Source organism: Leuciscus leuciscus (assembly GCF_965113295.1).
Source record: "Leuciscus leuciscus genome assembly, chromosome: 7".
Lineage (NCBI taxonomy): Eukaryota > Metazoa > Chordata > Actinopteri > Cypriniformes > Leuciscidae > Leuciscus > Leuciscus leuciscus.
This window is the reverse complement of record NC_138731.1, coordinates 4166720-4190033: the sequence shown is the minus strand read 5'-3', so window position 1 is coordinate 4190033 and position 23314 is coordinate 4166720. Positions and strand designations below refer to the sequence as shown.

At 40.1% G+C, this 23314-nt stretch overlaps 1 protein-coding gene across 1 annotated transcript in view; it reads right to left on the bottom strand.

The window, feature by feature from the left end:
• LOC309503494 (piezo-type mechanosensitive ion channel component 2) overlaps nt 1–21327 on the bottom strand; it is a 127433-nt gene extending 106106 nt beyond the window's left edge. Inside the window, 7 exon segments of the mRNA XM_082176334.1 lie at nt 435–648; nt 732–948; nt 1262–1406; nt 6167–6212; nt 6801–6902; nt 11093–11188; nt 21253–21327. Coding sequence (XP_082032460.1) covers nt 435–648; nt 732–948; nt 1262–1406; nt 6167–6212; nt 6801–6902; nt 11093–11188; nt 21253–21316 — 884 coding nt within the window. The 5' untranslated portion in view covers nt 21317–21327.
• Nucleotides 21328–23314: the final 1987 nt, after the last annotated feature.

The following is a 23314-nucleotide window of genomic DNA, read 5'->3' as shown; positions in this document are numbered from 1 at the left end:
AATGGACTCTTTTGAGGAGACAGTGGATTTCCATTAATTTGTTGCCCTGATTGCACACGCTATTCCCGAATACACTGCAGACTCACTCTTGCTCGTACCCAAGGTAAAACATCAATACTATATCCCTTACATGTGTTTTATTTAACTAAATACATCATAATCGGCTAAAACACATGCGTAGGATACTTTACTTCCTGAACAAGTGAAGTGATTATGCTTCTTCATAATAAAACACACTTGTACAGCATGCTTGATGTCAATAAAATTGGCTTTTACTGAATGATATTGGTTTACTTAGTAGAGATCTGACCCAGACAGCAACATAGTGTCGGCCCAGATCTGGACCACATCTGGTATACAGTATGTGGATTCCACGCGTGCCAGATGTGGGCCAGATCTGGGCCGACACTGTGTTGCTGTCTGGGGAACTGCACCTGGCAAAGTCATCCTGTGGAGGAATGAGCTGTTGGAAGAGGGGCAGCTGGTAGAAGTAGAGGATAAGGATGTGTCCTCCACTGAAGATGGTCATCATTACACACAAAGAGCTGTAGTGCAGCAGAGAGATGGGGTAGTCCAATACCCAGCACCACACAAGGCCAAGAAACACCATGAAATATAGTGCTGACGTCAGGGAGGGAAATGTTATACCTGTCAAAATATGTAACATCATTGACTGCATCTATAGAACATTTTCCAGAATGCATGCACACGTTCATCTCTATATGCATTACCTGCCAGTCCTAATAGAACAGTAACCAAAACTTTTCCAGCAGTGTTCATTACAGAAGACATGAGGAGTCTCAGACCAGTCATAAATATGATGAGTTTCTGCAGAATGTCGGGAGAGGAGGCAGGAGCGGTGCTCTCAGCAGAGGTGTCTAAAGAGGAACCCTCAGATATTCCACTCTCCCCTTCATATTCTGAGTCTGAAATCTCTTCTTCGGAACCCTGTCAAATAAGGACACAGGACAAAAGCAGCCAACACTAAAAATGGAAATAAAATAAATACAGCAAAAAAAAAAAAAACATTATTCCTTATAATCATTTATGTTACAACACAAAGTAGCCAGTACGTTTTGGATGATTTAATCAATTAACCTTTAGGCAAAGTTAAGTTCCAGCCATGCTTTAATTTTCAAGTAAACCCAGAGTCCTTGATCAACTGGCCCAGGTGTGTTAGATTTGACTCACAGAAAGCTGGACCTGCAGCAGCAGGACTGAGCAGAACCGCTCTACAGTAACAAGACTAGCTGTTCATTACCTCAGTCTCGTAGAGCTGCCGGCTGTTTTCACTGTGATGTGGCTTCTTGGGCTTACACCGGCGAATGATGAACAGTGTAGACAGGAAGACAGCAAAATCTGGCATTAGCAGACGTATTATGTTAAGTGTGTCCACATCGCTAAACCTGGAAAGAGTTTAAAAAAAAAGTTTCACTTACAAAAAGCAAATATACTGGAATCATTGAGAAATTTTAAAGTGCCCCTATTATGCTATTTTAAAGTTCCCTAATGTCTCCTACAACAGCTTTACATGCATCAAAGGTAAAAAAAAAAAAACTGTTTAATTTGCTCATAATATACATTTGCACATCACCACATTTTCAATGATTCTCAAACGACTCGTGAGATGAATCAATCTCTCTAAGGGACTGTTCGTTTTTTACACTCTAAACAAAAATGGTGCTAAATAGCACTAAAAGTGGTTCATTGGCTTGTAATCATAGGGGAACCACTTTAAGTGCCATATAGCACCTACCTTTGTCAAATGGTGCTATGTAGAACCATAAGAGGTGCCATATAGCACCTTAACCACCCCAAAGAACCGCTAAAGAACCGCTGAAGAACCAAACTGGGCTTAACAGGTTCTTTAAATGGTAGTGGTGCTATATAGCACCTTATCCACCACAAAGAACCCCTGAAGAACCGCTGAAGAACCATTTTTTTTTAGTGTGTATTTAAGGGGCCACCGGAGGAGTTTTGAGATCTGTTGTCAAAAAAGACATGACCCTCCCTTCGCCAGCAATACATTTTTCTATGACCCTCCAAATGTTTGTGAAAAAAGGCATGACCCTCCCCGATAATTTATTGATTAGCCTACTTCTGTACTGGTTTGCGCTTGGCAAAGATGTTCAGATAGCCATTGGTTTTTTTGTTTGGTTTTTTTTAAACCATAAACTCTTGCTTTCTCATCTTACTAGGGCTGTAACGATAGACCAAACCTATGATTCGGTTCGTATCACGATTTTTGATTTTAGATTTGAAAAAAATCATGTTTTCGGTGCTGATGCGGTGTGACTCGTTCAACATGTGGGTGGGGCTGCCAATAAAGCATCTAAAAGCTGTCACAAAGAACCAGCAAAAGTAATGATTATTAATATGTCAAATATAGCAAGGAAACACTTTAATTGTTTATTAATAAACAACTGTTTTCTGTGTCGACTGCAAAGATGAAGTTGACGATGTGTCGCGATCTTCTCAGAACGCGCCAGAGAGAAATGCACATTTCATAAGCAGAAAGCAGTCTGTTTTCCTTCGTTTTGAATTGTTCTGTTTAAAAGTAGACATTTCAAGCTTTCTATATATTTCTCAGGTCTGTGAGGCAAGTAGCATAGGCTACCCTACGCTGAGTTTCGGTTCATTTATGAGACAAGAGTCCAGTTCACTCGCCCGCGCCTCCGTGATTATCTATTTTCTACTATATTTACTTCTTATTTATTAAATTCAGATGAAACATTGATTAAAATTAAGATACAATTAATACAAAACGAAATTCACTTTAAAGAAAGGCTTTGTGCTTTCTGTTTGAGGTCTCTGTGAAATTTTTAAAGTCGCTTTCAGAGCAGTCATGTCCGAAATGGAGAACTGTCACGCCCGTAACATTGTTTTTTTTGTTTTTTTACATAAATGCGAACACGAAAAATAAAATAAAAATAATATGTTATGTTCTGTGGAGGCCGATCTTTATTCATCCGGTGGGTATATATCTTTTGGTTTGCACAGTGTAATTTATAGAAGAATTACTAAAACATATTTTGCCACCTAAAAGGTAAAGATTTTTTTCTGTCACGTCACGTCACATGTGTATTTCCCTCATATTAAATATAAAATTTAATGTGTAGACTGATATTTTTCTAATGTCTTGACTCCAAAATATTGGTATTAAATGCATTTTCTGAGAATTTATATTTCAAGTTTTGACTGCAAATGTTACGTCTATAACACTGGAATCGCCCAATTTTAACGAATTTATCCTCAACTAGTTTTTGTGGTGTAGGTCTACGTATTTTATTATGTTAACTTAAATAATACTAATAGTAATTTAAAGATGTGGTAGCCCTACATCTTACACATCGTGGAAATGGGTTTCAAAGTGACTGGGATGTGACTGGCAGATGTTTTCTGATCACAACGCGCACTACCGTTTGCTTTGTCATCCGCAAAAAGAGTGGGAGATCTAAAATGAGTGGATGTCTCCTGCTTGGTGTTTGGAGCACATGAGTGTTTTTGAGCCCAGGAGGGGCTACAAAGTAAAATGTTTTTCACCCTTTTAAGGCTTAGGGGTCAGTTGTTCAAAGGTAAGCTGATCGGATTTTGGTTATCGGATGGGATCAAATCTTGAAAATGGGTTGTTCAAAAGGGAAAGAAGGAATCTGAAATCAGATTAGATCCCGGAATCCAATCCTAGTTTTAAATGTGGATCAAACCTTCAGTTTGTGTTGTTCAAAACTTGTCAGTAGGATTTGGATAACTTTGATCCAAACAACAACAACAACAACAACAACAACAGGGCATGTTCCCCAAAAGAAAAAAAACTTGTGCTTGGTCTGGGCAATCTGGACATCCTTTGGAAGTGAAACAAACTGATTGACCAGGCTAGCCAATGCAATTGACACAGCTTTCACTACATCACTCACAGTTGATTTGTCAACTCCTATATTGTCACCAACAACTTGGTAGAAAATCCCAGATGCATAGAAGCGCAGACCAATAAGGACCTGTTCTTCCACAGACAGACTGTGACTCCTTCGGGTTCTCCGTTGAAGTTTGGCCTGACAAGGTCTGCAATTTACTTAATATCAGCATTCCCAAAGTGAAAGCGAGCATACAGTTCTTCAGTGGTGTATTGCTCCAGTGGTTGTGCACGCTCAACATACACCCTTTGACGGTATCCTCTTCCACCAAAACGGTGCTAGCGATGGACAATACCTGCCATGTCAGTGCCTCTCTCTAAGTCCTCTGAGAAAGGCTGAATATAAGATGGCTGTCAAATACCCACACACCAATTGGCTGACGTGCTGTGGCTTGTGTTCAATTAAATCAATCATGCCCAAGGCCTATAAATACTATGTTCTCTACAACAGATGAGGTGGAACCATGGACTCAAATGGACCAAATTTCACTGTTGCAGAAACCCATGCACTGCTGGAGGGTGTTAAGTGCCATTATGCCTCAATAGTAGGAAGCTCTGTTGTGGGTGGAATGGTGACTAACAAAAGGAAGAAAGACTTTTGGGTTGAAATCACCCAGAATGTGAATGCAATGGGGTCTGGCCAGAAGAGGACCTTGGAGCAAGTGAAATATAGATGGAAGAATCTGAGGGCCAGAGCAACAAAGGACCTTGCTGAAGCAAAAAACACCCAAACAGGCAACAAACCCTTCAAGAAAGGTGAATACACAGATGTGGTTCTGGACACATGGAGGTGAGAACTCTAAAGCTCTGCACGGGATTCAAGGTGTTGTAGGGGATGGTGAGCCTACGACTGTAGAGGAAAGTGGGCCAGTTCCTCCTAATGCAGAGGAAACATTCATTCTGGATCTCAGCCCTATTATTGAAGAACAACCTGGATCCTCACTGGTAGAGCAGTCACAGGAGCTCAGAAAAGAGGCTTGAAGCGTCCTTTGCCAAATAATAATGATGATGCCTATGAATCACTTCTTAAACGAGAAACTGAAAGAGCAGAAGCACAGATACTCCTGGCAGAGGAACAAATCAAGCTGACCAAACTGCAGCAAACCAAAGCGAAACTTCAGATCCGCCTCCTAAAAGCAGGGCTTGGAAATGCTGGTCTCTCATCCTCAGATGAAGAAGAACCCTGAACATTCTTTATTTTGTTAACTATTGGACATTTAGCCATTTTATTTTTTAAGACGTTTTCAAAATATCCACAATGTATTTGTTAATGTATATGTGTTTTTTATTTGTTGTGGCTCAGATGAGGGGTCATAAAAGAAATTATGAATGGAAGTGGATGTTCATGTTATTTTTGTGTTTTGTCTCAAAATAAGAAACACTTACAGTGACCCCATGTTGGCTCTTCTACCTGTTCCGGTAGCCCACATTGTGATATGTTGTCCCATTTAGAGCACTGGTAATCTGGATTTGGTAATCTTGAAAACTATGTATCTGGATCAGGGTGATCCAGTCCAATGTTGCTTTGAAAAACTGGCATAAAAGACGGATTACCTGATCCTGAATAGGAAAAAATGGGATTTCCGAATTCTGATCATTTTGATCCAGATTAAATGTTTTGAACAACTGGCCCTAGAAGGTTACACTACAGGCTTCTCCCATCCACCTTTTAGCTCGGAGGAATCACTCATTTAAACACTCCGTTCTTATGTTTCTAACCTCTATTGTGAATACTTGAAGTGCACTGGATTGTTAACCTGATTCTATGGCAAGTAACTGTTTTTTTTTTGTTGTTGTTGTTGTTTTGGAAAAGCTTGTAAGGATTACAATGTCCCATTCGAATGAGACCCCATTTTACAAGAGTTATAGCTTCCTTCTGGGCAGAATCTCAGGAAATGGTGTTCACTGCCACCTTATATGGACACCACTTGTGCCAAGAAATGTGGGCTCAAACATAACTGGCCAAATGTATGACACAATTGCTGAGTTCAGAACCGCATACTATTTTACTACTCTTTCTACTAATACAATATCTTTTTATGACAGAAACAGTAGTAAAACGCTATTATGTGGTTCTAAATTCACCAATTGCCTTGTTCCCTTCATCTCATGGAACTGAGGTTTCATGCAAAATAAGAGGGGGAAAAATGTTAATATTTTTGCTGGGTTTGAACAATTATATTATACTTAGCACAGTTATTTGGCATTTTGAATAAAATTGAAATTCTCAATTGAAAGAATTCATATGTTTCATACCTGACAATGCCAAGGTGAAAGTAAATGTTGTCCCATGGACCAGTCGCTGATGAATAAAAAGCATGTATTATTATGCATGGATAAGTTAGGGTAAATAGAAAACTTGACAACTTTTCAAAAAGCTGATGAATATGGAAGCCCTTTTCCACTTCAAAGTAAGTAAAGTGATTAGGGAGTTCATGTAATCGTGACTTTACATTCATCAATTCATTCTCCTAACCACTTGTCCTGTGTAAAGGGATAATGACACCTATATGACACCTGCATCGTTTTGAATTTTCTTTTTTTTTTTACCTGAATCCTGGACATTTGATATTTAACAAAAAAAAAAAAAAAAGACTTTTAATGAAGATGATTGTGTGTTAATATCTTAGGGGCTGTTTACACCAGGCCACTGCACGCGTTTTCTGTGATCTGATAGCTATCTGATCGTGAAAAGACCAGGTGTAAATAAAAAAAAATAAAAATAAAAAATACTATATAAATAATACTAAAATAACACTTGGTTGGTCAACTTTTTCACAGTTTGACTTTATCTCCTATCTTAAACTTTCACAATTACTTTTATATGTTTAACTGTGAGATACTTTTAAGCAATAATAACAATACTTGCACAAATAAGAAAATATCTTACCGTCCTTGGGAATATATGTGAAGGTGATTTGCATCCCACACTGCAATGCCAAAAATATTACTCCAGTGGAGCAAAGAGCACGAAGAAAACTGCCAGTTCTCCCTGCATATACAAACAGAAACAATTTTGCAACAGTCAATTCATTGCATTAACATTTTCACATATGATCTTACAAATTCCAGTTGTTAGGTTCCCTTCCATAGGTTAATTCGATGCTGTGTCCATAACAGACACTGTGGGTGCACCCAAAAATTAATTGGCTGATGGCACTAGCATTACCGGAGCCTCAAAATGATGCATCATCACTCCTCAGATTTCTCTTTCAGAAAGCAATTGTATCTGGCCTGTGCTTGATAGTTATAATCAAGGACTAAAATGAAGAGCCAAATGCAAGTAAAAACCGGTGTTGGCAGGTATATGGTGTCACTCGCCGGTGGTATGAATTCTAACATTGCAATAATGTGAAAACATGAATGTGAACGATGCAACAGAGCTGCATTATCAGGAAAGTTTAAGCCTTGACAAATTAAATATTCAAGTGCAAGAAGATGCAAAAGGGAGCTCATTTCATTATTATAGCCCAGAAAATCATTAGTAGAGCCCAGAAAGCTAGGTCTCATACAGTGCATGAATACTAATGAGTAATGAAGCCAATCAGTATATGGGGATGATTAGGGGGCCATGATGGACAGAGGCCACTGGGCAAGTTTGGCCAGGATGCCAGGGTTACACACCTACTCTTTTCCGAAGGACATCATGGGATTTTTAATGACCACAGAGAGTCAGGAACTCGGTTTAACGTCTCATCCGAAGGATGGACATCTTAAAGCCCGGAACACACCAAACCGACGGTCGAACGTCGGGCAGTTTTTGTGCGTCGGCCGAATAAGTTTTCTCACTGTGTTCCGCATCGTCGGCTGAAGTTGTTCCCCATCGGCTTTTTTCGGCCGATTTGACATGTTGAATCGACGTCGGAGCTCATCGGTTAGTCGGGCCATCTGATAATTCTGATTGGCTGTTCAGCTAGTGAACCAGTGCACGAGAAAAAAAAAAACCAGAGGTGACGAAGCAAGTAAACGACGAAGTCAAGAGGGAACACACATAACGCTCTTCTCATTTGCTTTGCATTTCTCATTCCGATACGTGAATATTTTAAAAAGATATGGCTGTCTGGAACGAGGCAAGTGAAGAAGAATTGATCAGTATGATCAAGGAAAGGCCGGCTTTGTATGACAGTACAGAAAAATGTTATGTTAACCATGTGGCAAAAGCTGAACTGGGGCGTGAGATCAAAAATAAACTTGTAAGTCAGGTAAGATTTCCTTTTTTGGCAAATGAGGTCTTTAGAAAACTTTTTTGTTATTTTTCAATAGTCCATAGTAAAAAAAAAAAAAAAAAAAAATCACATTTGTTAGTGTTTTGTGTTGTGTGTATGTGTGTATTTTTAAAATCGGAGGTTTCAGCTAACTTGAGCTCTTGACACCGGTTCGGGAAAGAGTATCCATGGTTTCACCCATTTAGTGCACTTTTGCTTATTTTTCGCCTCCGCTTCTTCCTTTCCTCTTCCACAAGCAAAATACCAAGGGCTGACAACGCCAGTGCCATTTGCAACGTGTCAGATATTTCAAAAATTTCACGAATCCGTCTGTGGTGAACGAGATTCTGATCTGCCATTTAAGGCACCTTAGCTTATGTTTTGTATCCCTGTAGCTCTTCCGGTTTCCCACTTTGAGTAACTAAAACAGACTACTGCCACCTGCTGGTACGGAAAGGTCTTTCCCTTTACGCAGGCGCAGAACGGCCATCGGGTGTCGAGCGTCGGCTTGCTGACGTGAGCCGACCCTGCAGTCTGTGTTTGTCGCCCCTAGTTCGTCGGTGTCGGCTTGGTGTGTTGTGGGCTTAACACCATCTTGGATCCTCCCTCCTCCGACTCCGCCATGGGCTGTGAGCACTGGGGAGCTTTGGGGCTGTGCCATCGGCCAACCACCATCGTCGCCGCCAGGGGATCGTCGTCCTACCATCACCATCCTTTTGTGTTGTCTGCCTGTCGTCTATCTGGCCACTCTACCCGTCATCACCCCCAGAGATGCTCCCTCCATCTGTTCCTTCGTGTAGTCTCTGCCTGTTTCTGCCAGCCCTCTGCCTGCTCCTCCTTTCCAGCCCTTCTCCAGCTCCTCGCCCGCCTCCAAAACCTCCACCCTCCCTCATCTGTTTATATTGTTCTTCTTACGGCGCGAGGTCATGCCTACTCCGAGGGGGCGTTATGTCACTATTATGTTCAGTTTGTTTTCATTAGTCACATGTTTTCCTTTATTCAGTTTTCCCGCCACTCCTTTGTTACCATGGTCACCATCATTATAAGTTAATTTGGTTCAGCTGTGTTCTATTAATCATCCTCATTTGTGTTTGCTATATAAGTTGGTCCCTCACATTCATTCTCTGTCCTATCAACGTTATGTTAAGTTGTGTGTCCTGTCACTTGTCTGCCTGCTTAAGGAATTATTTAACTTTTGAGTGTTTTGATCTTGATCCGTCTTCGTCTTGCTGCCTGAACACGAGTGTGACAGTTACGCTTGGTTAAATACAGTAGGTACTAAAATAACCCGTCACTATTTAAAAAAAAGACCCAATGTTTAAAAAAAAACGAAAGAAAAAACAACGTTTTTTAGACCCACATGGATGAGTTGGGTCTTTCTCGCACAGCAGAAAATCATTTCATGCCAGGTGAGGAAATGAAACAGTTCATGGAAGCAATAGTGCATACTATATTGTCCTTTATACAGTATATGTCACTACTTCATCCTCACAAATGACAAAATCCAACTATAACACATTTAGTGATCTTTCTCTAAAAAGGAACAGAATGCCTTGTGTTCACTATAAAAGTGAAGTTTATTCTGACGTTTACTGCCCTGTATATCCTGCTTCACTACATTCACTTCAATAGTTGACAGGAACACTTACTGTATCTCAACAGTTTATGAACAGATTATGCCAGATCTAGATGGAAAATCAAACAGAGTGGGAAAATAACTCAGCGAAGGGAAGCCAGACACAATTACAAAAGAAACCCATCTTAAACATATCATAAGTAGCATCTATTGCTATTTGCACTTAGTGAAATTAATAAATTAAGACAGACATAACAATATTTGTACTGTAATTTTACTATTGTTCTGTAAAATAAAAGTAATAAATATATATTATAATAAAATCTACTCTAAAACTACATTTAACCTATCCCAGCATCTCGAAGGCAGTGTAATAAATGTAACACTATTGGCACTGTAAAAAATCAATAATAAATGTCTTATCTATATAGTCTGTCTTTTAATGAACAAAACAGCTTTTGCAATAGCTGTAAAGAAAAAAAACATTAAAAACCACAATGTTTTTTATTGTGTTTGATCAAATTTATTGGATTTGTTGGATCTTGAATTTAATGCACTTTAATACATTTTGGACCCCGCTCTGCACTCTCTTTTATTATTTTTTAACACTGCTAATTCTGGCAGTTAATCATTTTATCCTGTGCTTTCCCCCACAGGATATTTAACATCATTAGTCCTTGTAAAAGTATGGGAAATGAGAATGCTGTATCATCTTGGTTGGATAAAGTGTTAGATTTTGATTATTTAGCAATAAATCAATTATATTTGTGAAAACACTTAGCTGATGCAGCAAATGTGTTACTGATTGCCTAATTTTTTTCTAAAAGCTTTGTCATCTTTTTTTTCAGCTGAGACCTTATACAATTATACCATCCTTAACTTACATTTTACAGTAAACACTGTGTGTGTGTGTGTGTGTGTGTGTGTGTGTGTGTGTGTGTGTGTGTGTGTGTGTGTGTGTGTGTGTGTGTGTGTGTGTGTGTGTGTGTGTGTGTGTGTGTAAATTAGTTTAAAGCAAAGACAGAGGAAATATAGGGAAATATGTGAGAAAATGTCTGACAGGATTATATGGATCTATAAAGCACTCAACCAAATGTCCACTTGCAGGTAATCTCTGTAGCTTGACTCTGCTGACAGCACAACTCTCTGGAATTATTGTAATGCATCATTGATGAGATGGCTAGACCTTTAACAATGTTTGCTGAATTGAGAAGAATACCAACCAAAACTAAAAAAAATACACTGTGTGCCACCACACACACACACACACACACACACACACACACACTACTACAGATACTCTTTTTGTCGTATCTATAGGAAAAGCTGTCACAAAATATTACAGTACATTACCTTAAACATTACCTTACTATAGACAAAGCATTACTGATTCTCACTTACCCTTCATAGTAGCCAAGTCTGGACTGGGCAACAGCGGTACGGACAGAAGGAAAAAAAGATACACGACTGACAGCCCATTGTACCTCAGTGATATTGCTGTGGGGAGAAAAGTTTTACAGTATAAGTAAAGGAAAAAGTATAAGAGACATAAGAATACATTATCAGTTGGCATCATTATTCTATGTTTTTTTCTGCTACCATGATATTTAGTGGCAAAATTCCAGAAATAATTTCCCAGATTCAAGTTATTTATCGGCAAGAGCATATTTTAACCAAACAGGAAAGGAAACGGCATGCAATGTGGTATTTTAATAATAGAGTTTCTCTTTGAAAATATTTGTTCAAATTATGAACAAAAAATATATATATATTCTTTCGAAATGTTAAATTAATTCAACTTAAACACTTGAATATTAATATTCCATACATTTATTGTAACACCAAATTCCCTGGTTCAAGATTTTCGATTCAAGTCGATTCATTTGAGGAACATCTTGGCAACGCCATCACACAGCAATGCTTTATAAGGCAATAGAATGCATGTGTAGCTCCTATTTACTTGAATGGGGAAAGACCAAAACCTGATTTAAAGACCAATTATATTTCAGCATTATTGAAATATTTACAACATAAAAAAAAAAAAAAAAAATGGTCTCATAACCGGAAAAAAAATTTCAGACTGGTCCAGTTAATGTGGAATTAACTCTAGAAAAGAGGTTTGATGTCTACTACAAGATGCCTATGGAGTTATTCAGTCAGACATTTTTACTACACACACCGGTTTAGAAAATATGTGAGAAAAAGAATTTCACTAAGTGCTAGAATACACTACATGGCTCCACACTACAAGTCAAGTCACCTTTACTTAGCAAACTGGGCATCATACACTAAATGACTGAGGATTACACATTACCGGATTTTCAAATCGTTCCCAACACAACAAATTTACACAGAAACACGCACCACGTTGCCCAATGAAACAAACATACACTCATGGGCAGAAAAAAATAGGCCAAGCCAAAAATGGCAAAATATGTAATGGTCTTAACCATAATCACAAATCACTGGTCAGTAAATTAGCAAGAGTTATTACACGAATACTGTAGATAAAGTAACTTAGTCTGGAATAGTCTTCCCCAACTTGCAGACAGCTTTTTACAGGAAGAAGAATCAGTGCCGTTCCACTCAGTGCTAGTGGCTTCAAACAGTTCACAAGTAGCTGAAAAATGTCTCCCAGTTTGTTTGAGTTTAATTTAACCGTTATCATTTTGTCTTTTTAAATGGGGAAAAATGTAAGATAATGTCAGTAAATTATGGAGTGCCGCAAGGATCTGTGTTAGGCCCTCTGCTATTTTCAATATATGTGCTGCCACTTGGTAAAATTATAAGAAAACATGGAATTAGTTTCCACTGTTATACCAAAGATACTCGACCAGATTCATCAAGACCAGATGAATTATCTAAATTATACAAGTTGACAGAGTGTGTTAAAGATATAAAATATTGGATGACCAGTAATTTTCTTCTATTAAATAAATATAAGACTGGGGGCCCTATCTTGCACTCAGCGCAATTGACTTTGTACACCGACGCATGTATCATTCCTATTTTGCACCCGCGCAAAGCGGACTTTTCCCTCCTCAGACGCACGTCGGTAAGTTAAGAAATACACTTGCGCTCCCGGGGGCGGTTCAGCGCAAAGAGGCGGCGTGTTCCGGCGCAAACGTTCCTTCATGCTATTTTGCAGGTTTAGAAAACAATTGCGCCACTAACCAGGAAAAAATAGTTTAAAGTCAGTGGCGCGTTGTGCATGTTATTCATATGCTATTTTAAGGGTGAATGCTTGGCCATAATCAATGTAGCGTGTGTACAACGCGCACTTTGATTCTCTCATCTACACAGAAGCAGCAGTTTTCATTTTTGCAAATCATACATTATTACGATAGATAGATAGATAGATAGATAGATAAACAGACAATTTATTATAAAAGCATACATCTAGCTTACACATTTACCCAAATTATCATACGCCTGTTTAACCGAAGTTAATTTGGGTGGGTTTCTCCATCCCCAATGTCCCTGACGAGAACGTTGCTCTCCTCGGCTGTGAACCGCTCCTGGCGCGCGCCTGGCAAATCCGCCGTTATAATAGGAATCCGCTTTAGAACAAACGCGCCTGCTCTTAAAGGGAATGTGAGATGTCGCTCTGATTGGTTTATTTCACGTTACGCCCAAACCACACCTATGAATAATGAAGCTACTTCAGACCAACCCCTTTTAGATTTGCGCCGGGCGCAAGAGGCATTTATCCCGCCGGGAAAATAGCAACAGCGCCGAGACCCGCCCACAAAGTTACTTGCGCTTTGCCTTGACACTTGCGTTTCAGATCGTTAAAATAGGGCCCTGGGTGTTATATTAGACAGCAAAATCATATTTCATATGTTACAAAAACAGCCTTCTTCCACCTCAGAAACATTGCTAAGCTACGGAACATGCTATCTGTTTCTGAATCAGAAAAGTTATGACCTCTACACTAGATCTCCTGCATCCTCAATACACAACTACAGTTAGTCCAAAATGCAGCTGCTAGAGTTCTTACTAGGTCAAGAAAATATGATCACAGAACACCAATTTTATCTACCTGACGTTACCTTCAGTTTTAAGTTCCGAATTGATTACAAAGTATTGCTACTGACCTTTACGGCCCTAAACGGTTTAGCTCCTGTGTATTTAACTAATTTTCTATCGCCTTACAATCCATCTCGCTCTTTAAGGTCACAAAATTCTGGTCTTTTGATAGTAACTAGAATATCTAAGTCCACTAAAGGAGGGAGAGCATTTTCACATTTGGCTCCTAAACTCTGGAATAGCCTTCCTGATAATGTCCGGGGCTCAGACTCGCTCTCCAAGTTTAAATCTAGATTAAATACCCATCTCTTGCATCTCATAACCTTGTAATCCAGTTATATCAGATTAAGGGCAAATTCCAATCAGAAGTGAGCATCCCTATGCCCTACTACTCACACAAGTTCAGAGCCCTTGAAGTGGAGACTTTGGAGGGAGCAGAGCACTTGTGTGTCATAATGAAGTCATTTGGAATGTACTTGGCGAAAGAAACAATGAATACCACATCATTTCCCCATTAGCTTCACATGGAATGTTACAACGACAAAGCTAGGCAGTGACTTGTCACCCTGGATCACATGACCAGAAACAATTAAATTACTTTTTACGCTAACAGACTTATGGAGGGGCACTTCGTGAAGGATTCAGTTGTTCACTTTCGCCCCTACAAATGGCCTCCCCTTCTCGATAGTGCCCTTCAAGGGTGCAAAAACGCAGTTTGGAATTCGCCCCGAATGCAGATGATTATCTTTGCTTAAAGTTATGATCAATTTGATCCGTTTAATGTTTAATGTCTGTAAATACATGATTGACATCATTTCTCTTTTTTTTTTTTTTTTTTTTTTTGCTTCTGATTAAATTACTTTTCCTAATTTAATGGGTACAACTCGGTAAACATAAAATCAACATCATGATATTTTCTGTAGTCCTGCAAACATTTTGTAGCATCTGTGTTCTTTGGAGTCAATTTAAGCCCAAGCACTTTTAGCAGTATAAAACGTAAGAAAAGTCAAAATTTTACACACATTTGTTTTGGTTGTTTTGGATGATATCGAGGTGACTATAACATGCAATACTTTTAGAATATTGACTATACTTTTATATATGCAATATAATATTCAAAAACATTTCCCTCTGTTGTAGGGCTCTAACCTAACATAAGCATACCTGTAGTATTGCGACAACCACTGATATTTCCCATGCCATGGAGGAGGGGAAAACATAATTCTCGGGATTTACCAAACATAGGGGAGGAGCAAACATAAAAGCTTGAACAGAAGCCTTCTAAACCGTTTCTCTTTGTGCTCTGTGGGCTCTCTCTCTCAATTGAAAATGACATCTAAGCAAAGGTTTTCTGTCAATGATATTTTGTCACAGTTTTTTTTTTTTTTTACAGAGAAAGTGACAGAGAAGAATGTGTCTGAGACAGACGATCATATTGAGGAAGACCCTGATTATTAGGTATGCTCATCAGATGAGAAGTGTTGACCCTCATGTTGTCTCTCAACCACCAGCAGACATATTACCTTCCAAAACATCAGGGTAGCCTTAGTTCTGCTAATGTCATCAAAATGGTTCTATGGCCCACCAGATATGCTTTCAGCCATGTCCAAGACCTACAGGTGAGATTTTTCCCCGCAAGCGTTTTTGATCATTTTCACAAAACTTTCATGGCACCCATAATATTTTGTTGTATGAATAACTATCATGCACTATATCAAAAGAAAGAACAGACCCTCTGCTTTTAAACAAAAAATTATAATTATTCTAGCTTCATGCATTCCTTTTTTATCAACACTTGAATGTGGGTAAGTTTCATTTAAAAAAAAAGCAACATTTTGAGCAAAAAGCTGAGAAAAACATGTTTTTGTCAAAGACTACATTCATATGGGATTCGGAACGATGATCAAAACACAGATGGAGTAGATCGAGTTCATCAACACCTCCAAAGCTTCTCAGCCCTATAGCTCGTCCTGGGTCAACATTTCATTCAGTAACATTAGGCAGTTTTGATTTATATGCTGTTTAATAATGTTGATGATCGTGTTACTTTACATATGCATATTTCGTGTTTTGATCAGTCATCTTTTAGAAGATGCGTAACAGCGCCCCCTACTGTATAAAGAATGAAAACACGGAAAGCTGGAAAATTTCGAGTTACATCAGTGACTGACGAATGGGGGTCCTAATTCAATCACGCCACAGAGGCTGTCTTCCAGTGCCCTGCGCAAGTCTGAGCTCCCTGTCGTGAGACTAGCACGGACGAAGGACTCCTACTTAAAACAGGAATACCAAGGTAGGGTGGGAAGCATATCTCAGGGGAAATATGCAACACAATGCCTGCATGAAGGGAGGACTTACAGAATACACATATGACCCAGAAGGGGGCTGCATATGGAGAGCACTGGGGTGTCCAGCCCGCAGGGTGGAATCTTTCAACCCCAGGGGTGGCAAGGTGGCTTGCCAAGGGAAAGACACACGCTCAGAGAGGCTTACAGTGGATATACACATGTGGGGGTCGCCCAAGGGGGCATGGACAACCTTACTGCTGGTATGCCAAAGCAATGGTGTCCACTATCCAGTGAGACAACCTTTGCTTGGAGAAAGCCTTTCCCTTCAGCTTCCCACCGTAACAGACAAAGAGCTGGTCTGAGGTCCTGAAACACTGTGTTCTGTCTATGTAGGCACGGAGGGCGCATACTGGACAGAGCAGTGCCAAGGCTGGGTCTGCCTCCTCCAAGGGCAGTGCTTGCAGGTTCACCACCTGATCTCAAAAGGGAGTGGTGGGAGCCTTGGGCACGTATCCAGGGCACAATTCTAGGCACGCTTCGTCAACTGAAAATGCCTGCAGGTCCCCTACCCTCTTGATGGAGGCCAATGCAACCAGGAGCGCTGTCTTCATAGAGAGGAACTTAAGCTCAACTGATTGCAAAGGCTCAAAGAGAGCTCTATACAGGGCAGATAAGACCACTCCACTGCGAGGTCCCAAGAGGGTACGAGGGGAGCGTGAGGAGGATTTAATCTCCTGGCTCCCTTCAGGAACCCGATGACCAGGTCGTGCTGACCTATTGTTTTCGACTCCAGGAGGACATGGTAGGCTGAGATAGCGGCCTAGTAAACCTTGAGGGTGGAAGGAGACAGCCTTCATTCCAACCCTTCTTGGAGGAAGGAGAGCACGGACCCGATCTGGCATTTTCTGGGGTCTTCCCTTCGCCAGTAGGGTGGCGACCTCCGCATGACAGGGGCATAGCCACCGACCATGATGTAATGGACTCCCCAGAAGCTGGCAGGAGACCGTGCAAAGTGACTCGCATAGCCGAGCCTGATGGTTCTCGCAAGCCAGCGGAACAGATTGGGAAGCTCCAAAAACTGAACCAGCGGGGTCATGTGAACCACAGAAGTACCCACGATTGGGCAGCAAAGTGGAAATGACCAGCCCAGACGTGGGGGGCGGAGTGTCCTAGTGTGGGGGCACGGTCAAATGCCGCGTCCTGACAGAGGAGGCCAAGGAAGGACGAGCATTCCGTGGGGGCCTGCTCTGACGGGTCAGCGACAGAAGGGGACGTCAGTGACGAGGCGGAGTGTCGCACACTGACATCTGCGGCCTCTAGGGGCTCAGAGATGGGAATGTCAGTTCTTTGGAAGAAGAGGTTCTGGCCCTGAGAAGGAGTGGCCCTGCAACCACTCCCTTGAAAGAACTGCAACCCATCTCTGAGCTGCCCGTAACGGGAGCCCCGCATCGCCTGCCATTCGGCAGGCTGTGGGGCTGGTACATGCTGGGGCGCCTTCCTGCGACTACCTGCATGGCGCGGCCCGAGTGAAGGCTGCTGCTGGGGTCGGGCAGGAGGGGTTGAAGTCGCAGGAGGGCGCCCTCTGTGGAGAGCGGACTGAGACGTCTGAGCTGGTGGCTGGGTGGCAGCAGCTGGCAGCAGGGTCAGAACATGTTTGATCGCCTCAGTCTGCTTCTGGGAGACCAAGAACTGTTGGGCAGAGTCCTCGACCGCGCCGCCGAAGAGGCCAGCCTGGGATATGGGGGAGTTGAGGAAGCGGGTTCGCTGAGCCTCGCACATATCAACTAGGTTAACTCTCTGGGGTCAGCTGTCGCGCCGGCGCGATTGTCTCCCTTTTTTTCTTATAAGTGTAAAAGAGACTCAAATAACACATTTTTGTCACACAGGCAAGTGTTATACATCATTCAAAACTGTTAAATGTGTTCTTTTATTTGTGTACACTAATAATGAAAACAAAATGTTGAGTTTTTTGTAAAATAAAGAAAATAAACATGATGCGCGTTCTGCCGTCTCTCCAAATGTGAAGTTCATTCTGAAACGCGACAGAAACTGATCTGTAACTCAGCGAATGCTTGCCATGAAACATATGTCTTTACAAAGCTTGAAGTCTCTTTTTTGAAATGATGTAAATAATGTAATTTTTAAATTGCAATTTTAACCAGAAAAATCTAAAATGAATTCCCAAATTCGTGCAGCCCTATAGATTCTCTTGATCTCAGCATGTTCACAGTTTTGTTTTTATTTTTTTTAATACAGATGCCACTGAAGTCCTGCTGACTTCAACATTCACATGAGACTCTGTACATGACCATGGTAAAATGGACAAATCAAACACCTTGGAAATGACAGGTATGTACTATGTTTCAGGAATGGCACAAAGTATTGTGACTGTTCAAGTCTCTGTCTTCAGATCAATGTGTTCAATAATGTGCTTTTTTTGTCCTTTGTTGTGTATCTTTGGATTATGTTGTGTTGTAAATAAATCCAAACAATCAAAAAGCCATTATTTTTTAAAATCTCCTCATTCTTTGTTTATAGTTCTCTCACAGCCCCACCTGATAGGGCCATTATGGGAGGGTCTTTGTCTTTCTCAGGTGTGAAACACATTACTATTCATGATGATTCACGCCTCCAAGCAGCTCTTCCAAGAGCCCTGGATCAGCCCTACCCTAGTGCATGTCAGTGAGCACCCTGGCCTGGTAGACAATAGGCCTTGGAGGGGTGCTTAGGGTCGCCACGCTGGGTGGAGGCGCTGTGGGGACACAGTTGTGTTGCCACAGAACACTCTACGGGGGGAATCCCAGCGTACCCTTTGGCCGCGGCCTCAGCGAGGGCAGAGAAGGCGGAAGAGGCCACTGAGCAATCGTGAAAAGGAGACCTTGTGATAGTCAGTGAAGATAGACATGATTTCAGTGCTGAAGCGCCCTGGGAGAAACATACACTTGTTGGCAGATCACTGCACAGAAATGAGATCTCGCTGGAACACGGCGTCACACCAACACCCGACAGCTTGCAGTGGAGAGGAGTGAAGAGAACACTCGGCTCCAATGCAAAAACATAATGCAAGATTGCCGCGCTGCTTCCTTTATACCCACGCGGTGGGGCGGAGTTGCGCTATGCAAATTCCACAGACCCATGGCATTGTTTTGCCATTGGCTCGTTTTGTAAGAACTCGAAGATGATAGGCTTCTAAGCGAAACCCCCATTCGTCAGTCTCTGACGTAACTCGGAGAGACTGAACGAAAGGGAACTGAAGTACTTTGCAATGAAATAACTGAAGTAATTTATTTTCAGCAAAATACTCATTTTCCAATACTTTATATTTTTTCAGTACTTGTAATTAAGTGAATTATTTCTTAACTTCAAATTCAATTTTTATTTATATAGCACATTTAAAAACAACTTTTCTGCCAGAAGTGCTTCACAGTCGTTTTAGAAGAAGAGTCTATAAAAAAAGATTTTCATTTTTTAAATGAAAAAAGATAAGAATCCATATAATAAATAAATAAATGCCAACAATTGACATGCTTATACACAAATACCCTATCACATTATCATGTCTACAGTACACACACAATTACTCAAGGTCCCCTTCAAAAACTAGGTTAAAAAGATCTGTTTTCAACTGAGACCTAAAAACCTCTATAGATGGAGCCTGCCGAATACAGATTGGAAGACTGTTCCACAATTTAGGAGCAACTACTGTAAAAGCTCGGTCAACCTTTGACTTCTTCTCTGAACGAGGGACTGCCAACGACATGTCCTAGCCGATGTATAACATCCTAAAAGGTTACTGATATAAATTGGAGACATGTTGTGAAGAGCTTTAAACCCGAAAATAAAATCTTAAAATCAATCCTATACTGAACCGGCAGCCAATGAAGAGAGGATAACACAAGTAATGTGATCTCCTCCTTTTTGTACCGGTCTTTTTGTACCGGTCAGAAGCCTGGCTATGGTGTTCTGTACAAGCTGCAAACCAGATAATTGTTGCTGACTGAATGAACCCTGCACAGAGGGAGTTGCAGTAATCCAGCCTTGAGGTAATAAAAGCATGAACAACAATCTACAAATTTATAAAAGTAAGAAAGAGTTTTAACCTAGAAATCAGTCTAAGTTGATAGCTACTTTTTACAACAGATTTGATCTGTTTATCAAAGCTGAGGGATTATGACACCCAGATTCCTCACACTGTCTTCCACCGTTATTCCTAGGGAAGCAATAGTACTGGCTATATTCTCTTTAACTTTTGGTTGACCAAATATTATTATCTTGGATTTTCTTTCATTAAGCTGAAGAAAATGTTAAGTAGCAATACTTTTACAAGTACAAATTTTCAGTACTCTTTCCACCTCTGAATGTGTCCAAATACCTTTATGTTCTTTAAAATAAGTTAGTTTTATTCAGAATCTAATAAAATGTGCTAGACAAATATGTGCACTTATGCATTAAAACCATATAAAATGTATACATTTGCATACAGTACATTTATTTCCACTAAAAATATACAAGACTAAAACACTTAATATGAAAATCAATGCTTCAGTCTTTGCAACATTTTATCCTCTTAAGTGCATATCCAATATTCATTAATGTACTTACATACTCTTCCATATTTACTTTTTTAGAAATGTATGAATAAATTTGATAGTAATGTCATAAGTTCTTTCCACATCTTTCCAGCCAATGGCCTGAAGTTCATAGCTGAAGTCACACAGTCATTAGAAGAGCCTTCTTTTCTCACTTTCTGCAACCCATATTGGTATGTTTTAAATTATTCATATTCAAAGTTTAAGAAAATCCACCTACAAGTTTTTTTAATGTTTAATAAAACCATTAGAATTGGGATTGATTTTTTGTCAATAGAGCAGCCCTAATGCTTGGTATGCAAAACAAAATGTTACGCACTAATTTACAATTAGTGTAAAATATGGCGGATGCTACATTGTGTAAAAGTGGTAAATACTGTTTGTCTAGAAAATAATACTAGCTTCCAGTTATTGGTCAATACCAAAATGCAGAAGAACTACCATAAAACATTTCTGCTATGCAGAGACATTTTAATCGTTCTACCTGCACATTAACATGAACGTATTCCCTAAGATTTTGTATGGACAGCAGAATATTTGCCTCTACTCCCGTTTGACTAAAAATGGGCTACATTTTTATGAAATTATTACATACCTAAGATTGTTTTAACAAGCCAACTTTTTTCAAACTACCTACAAGTAAGCTTTAACTTACCGGTCAGAAGTAAAACAGGTAGAAGTAAATGAAATAGAGTCCCCACTATGACATCTTGTGGCATTTCACCCAGACTCTGTGCTCTCATGATGGAGTTGTGCTGTGACTGCACTGACAGCACATTAAATCACATCATCTTCAGGAAGTCAACACCCCCCCACACACACACACACGCGCGCGCGCGAGCATTTATAAAAACATGAAAATCACAGTGATAGAAAGCTGTAGATGTGTAACTTAAATGCAGATGCTCATTTACAAGTTAAGTTTTAACCTACATACAACACATATATTTATGACTTATTAATTCTGATGTCACTGTAATCCAGACTGCACAGAATTTTCATGGTCTTGGAGTTTTTCCTCAAGACATTAATATTTTTGTGGTGAAATATTAATGAATCAATAAAAACAGTATGTTCTCCTGTAAAGAGGAACATTAGTGCAAAGGTAAATTTGAAGAGCATATTGTATTCCTGCAAAGATGTAAAGAAGAGGAAAAGTCAGGCAAAGGTGGTCAGGAGGGATATGAGACACTCTTACAATATGTGGTGCCATGTTGACTGTTCAGGTGGAACAATGTATATCTGCCACAACTGTAAAAAAAAAAAAAAAAAAAAAAATCATTCATAAAATCATTATTCTACCGAATTACTTCAAACTGTGGTCTCACAATAAGAAGAACTATTTAAAAACATATGAACTTAGATATTGGATAACATTTGTGTTCTGTTTAGTTTTGTCTTCATTGGACTTGTCAGCCTGTCATCACGTCGTCTTCACTGTCTTAATCAGTTCATCCGTATCACCTGTGTTTAGTTAATCATCCTCATCTGTATCACCTGTGTTCTATTAATCTGTGTCGGTATTTATGTTCCTTCTGTTCAGTCTGACACTAGCTGCATTTCCATTACCCTTCAAATTGCGCAATTTGAAATTGCGGATTGAAAATACGGCCAATGGAAACACGTCAATTTCGCAAAAACTCCCATTTATCGCATTTAAGGTTTTACGCTCTCATGATGAGGTTTTTCAGGCAATTCGAAAAAGAAATATTTCGCAAAACTGCAATGGAAACTGTTTTTGCGCATTTACAGGTCACCTGACGTAGATGAAGCGGTATGTTTGGACATAATACGAGACAGAGTTATTTATTAAATTCATATAAGACAAAAGAATTACAGAAATAATGGATTCTAAACCTCAAATAAATGCCACAATCAAGACCTCGAAGCAGATCTGAGGGAGAAACACACAGAAACCCCTCATATGTGCCGCTCACAAGTATAATAAGGGTTGTTCCTTACCATTAAAGCTTGGAAAACACACATATATCACCTTCGATTAATAATAATGGCCAGTGCAGTGTCTGGGATATAGTACATAAACCTGCCAACGTCCGTTGCCATGTTTTTGGAATGATTTTACTTATCACAAGAGGAAAAAATGAAGTTTTAGTCGTATAACATCAGTTAATGGAAACGGTGCCATTTCGCAATAGTTTTTTGTCGACATTTAGAAAAAAATCGCAAAAGTTTTGCGCAAATCTGTAATGGAAACGTGCCTATTGTCTATTCTCAGTCCTATTTAGTGTGTGTGTTCATTTTGCCTGTCTGTACCTGTTGGAATTATATTGTAAGTAAAAGTTTGTATTGGAGCTTTTGACTCCTCTTCTTCTGCCTACACCACACCGTGACAGAAGAACAGACCGCCCAAATACAGCGTCGCGCCCCGATCCAGAACACTGCCTGACCAGCCTGATCTTCACGTCATGCCTGACTAACCTGTTCTTCTCGTCATACCCGCCATGCCAGAGCCCTCGTCTTCAGCCAAGATGGCCGCCGCCTCACCGCTTGAGCCATCCTCTGCTTGTCAGGGAAGTGTTGGGAGTGTCAGAAAGACATCACAAAATGTATAAAAGGAATGCTAGACTAATTCCAACAACTTAAAAAGGTGGACTAGTTACCCCTTCATGGACAGACGGTGAGTTCAGATCATTGTTAGGACAGCACATGGACTCAATAGTGACAGTCAGTTAAAATACATTCAACAAAGAAATTGG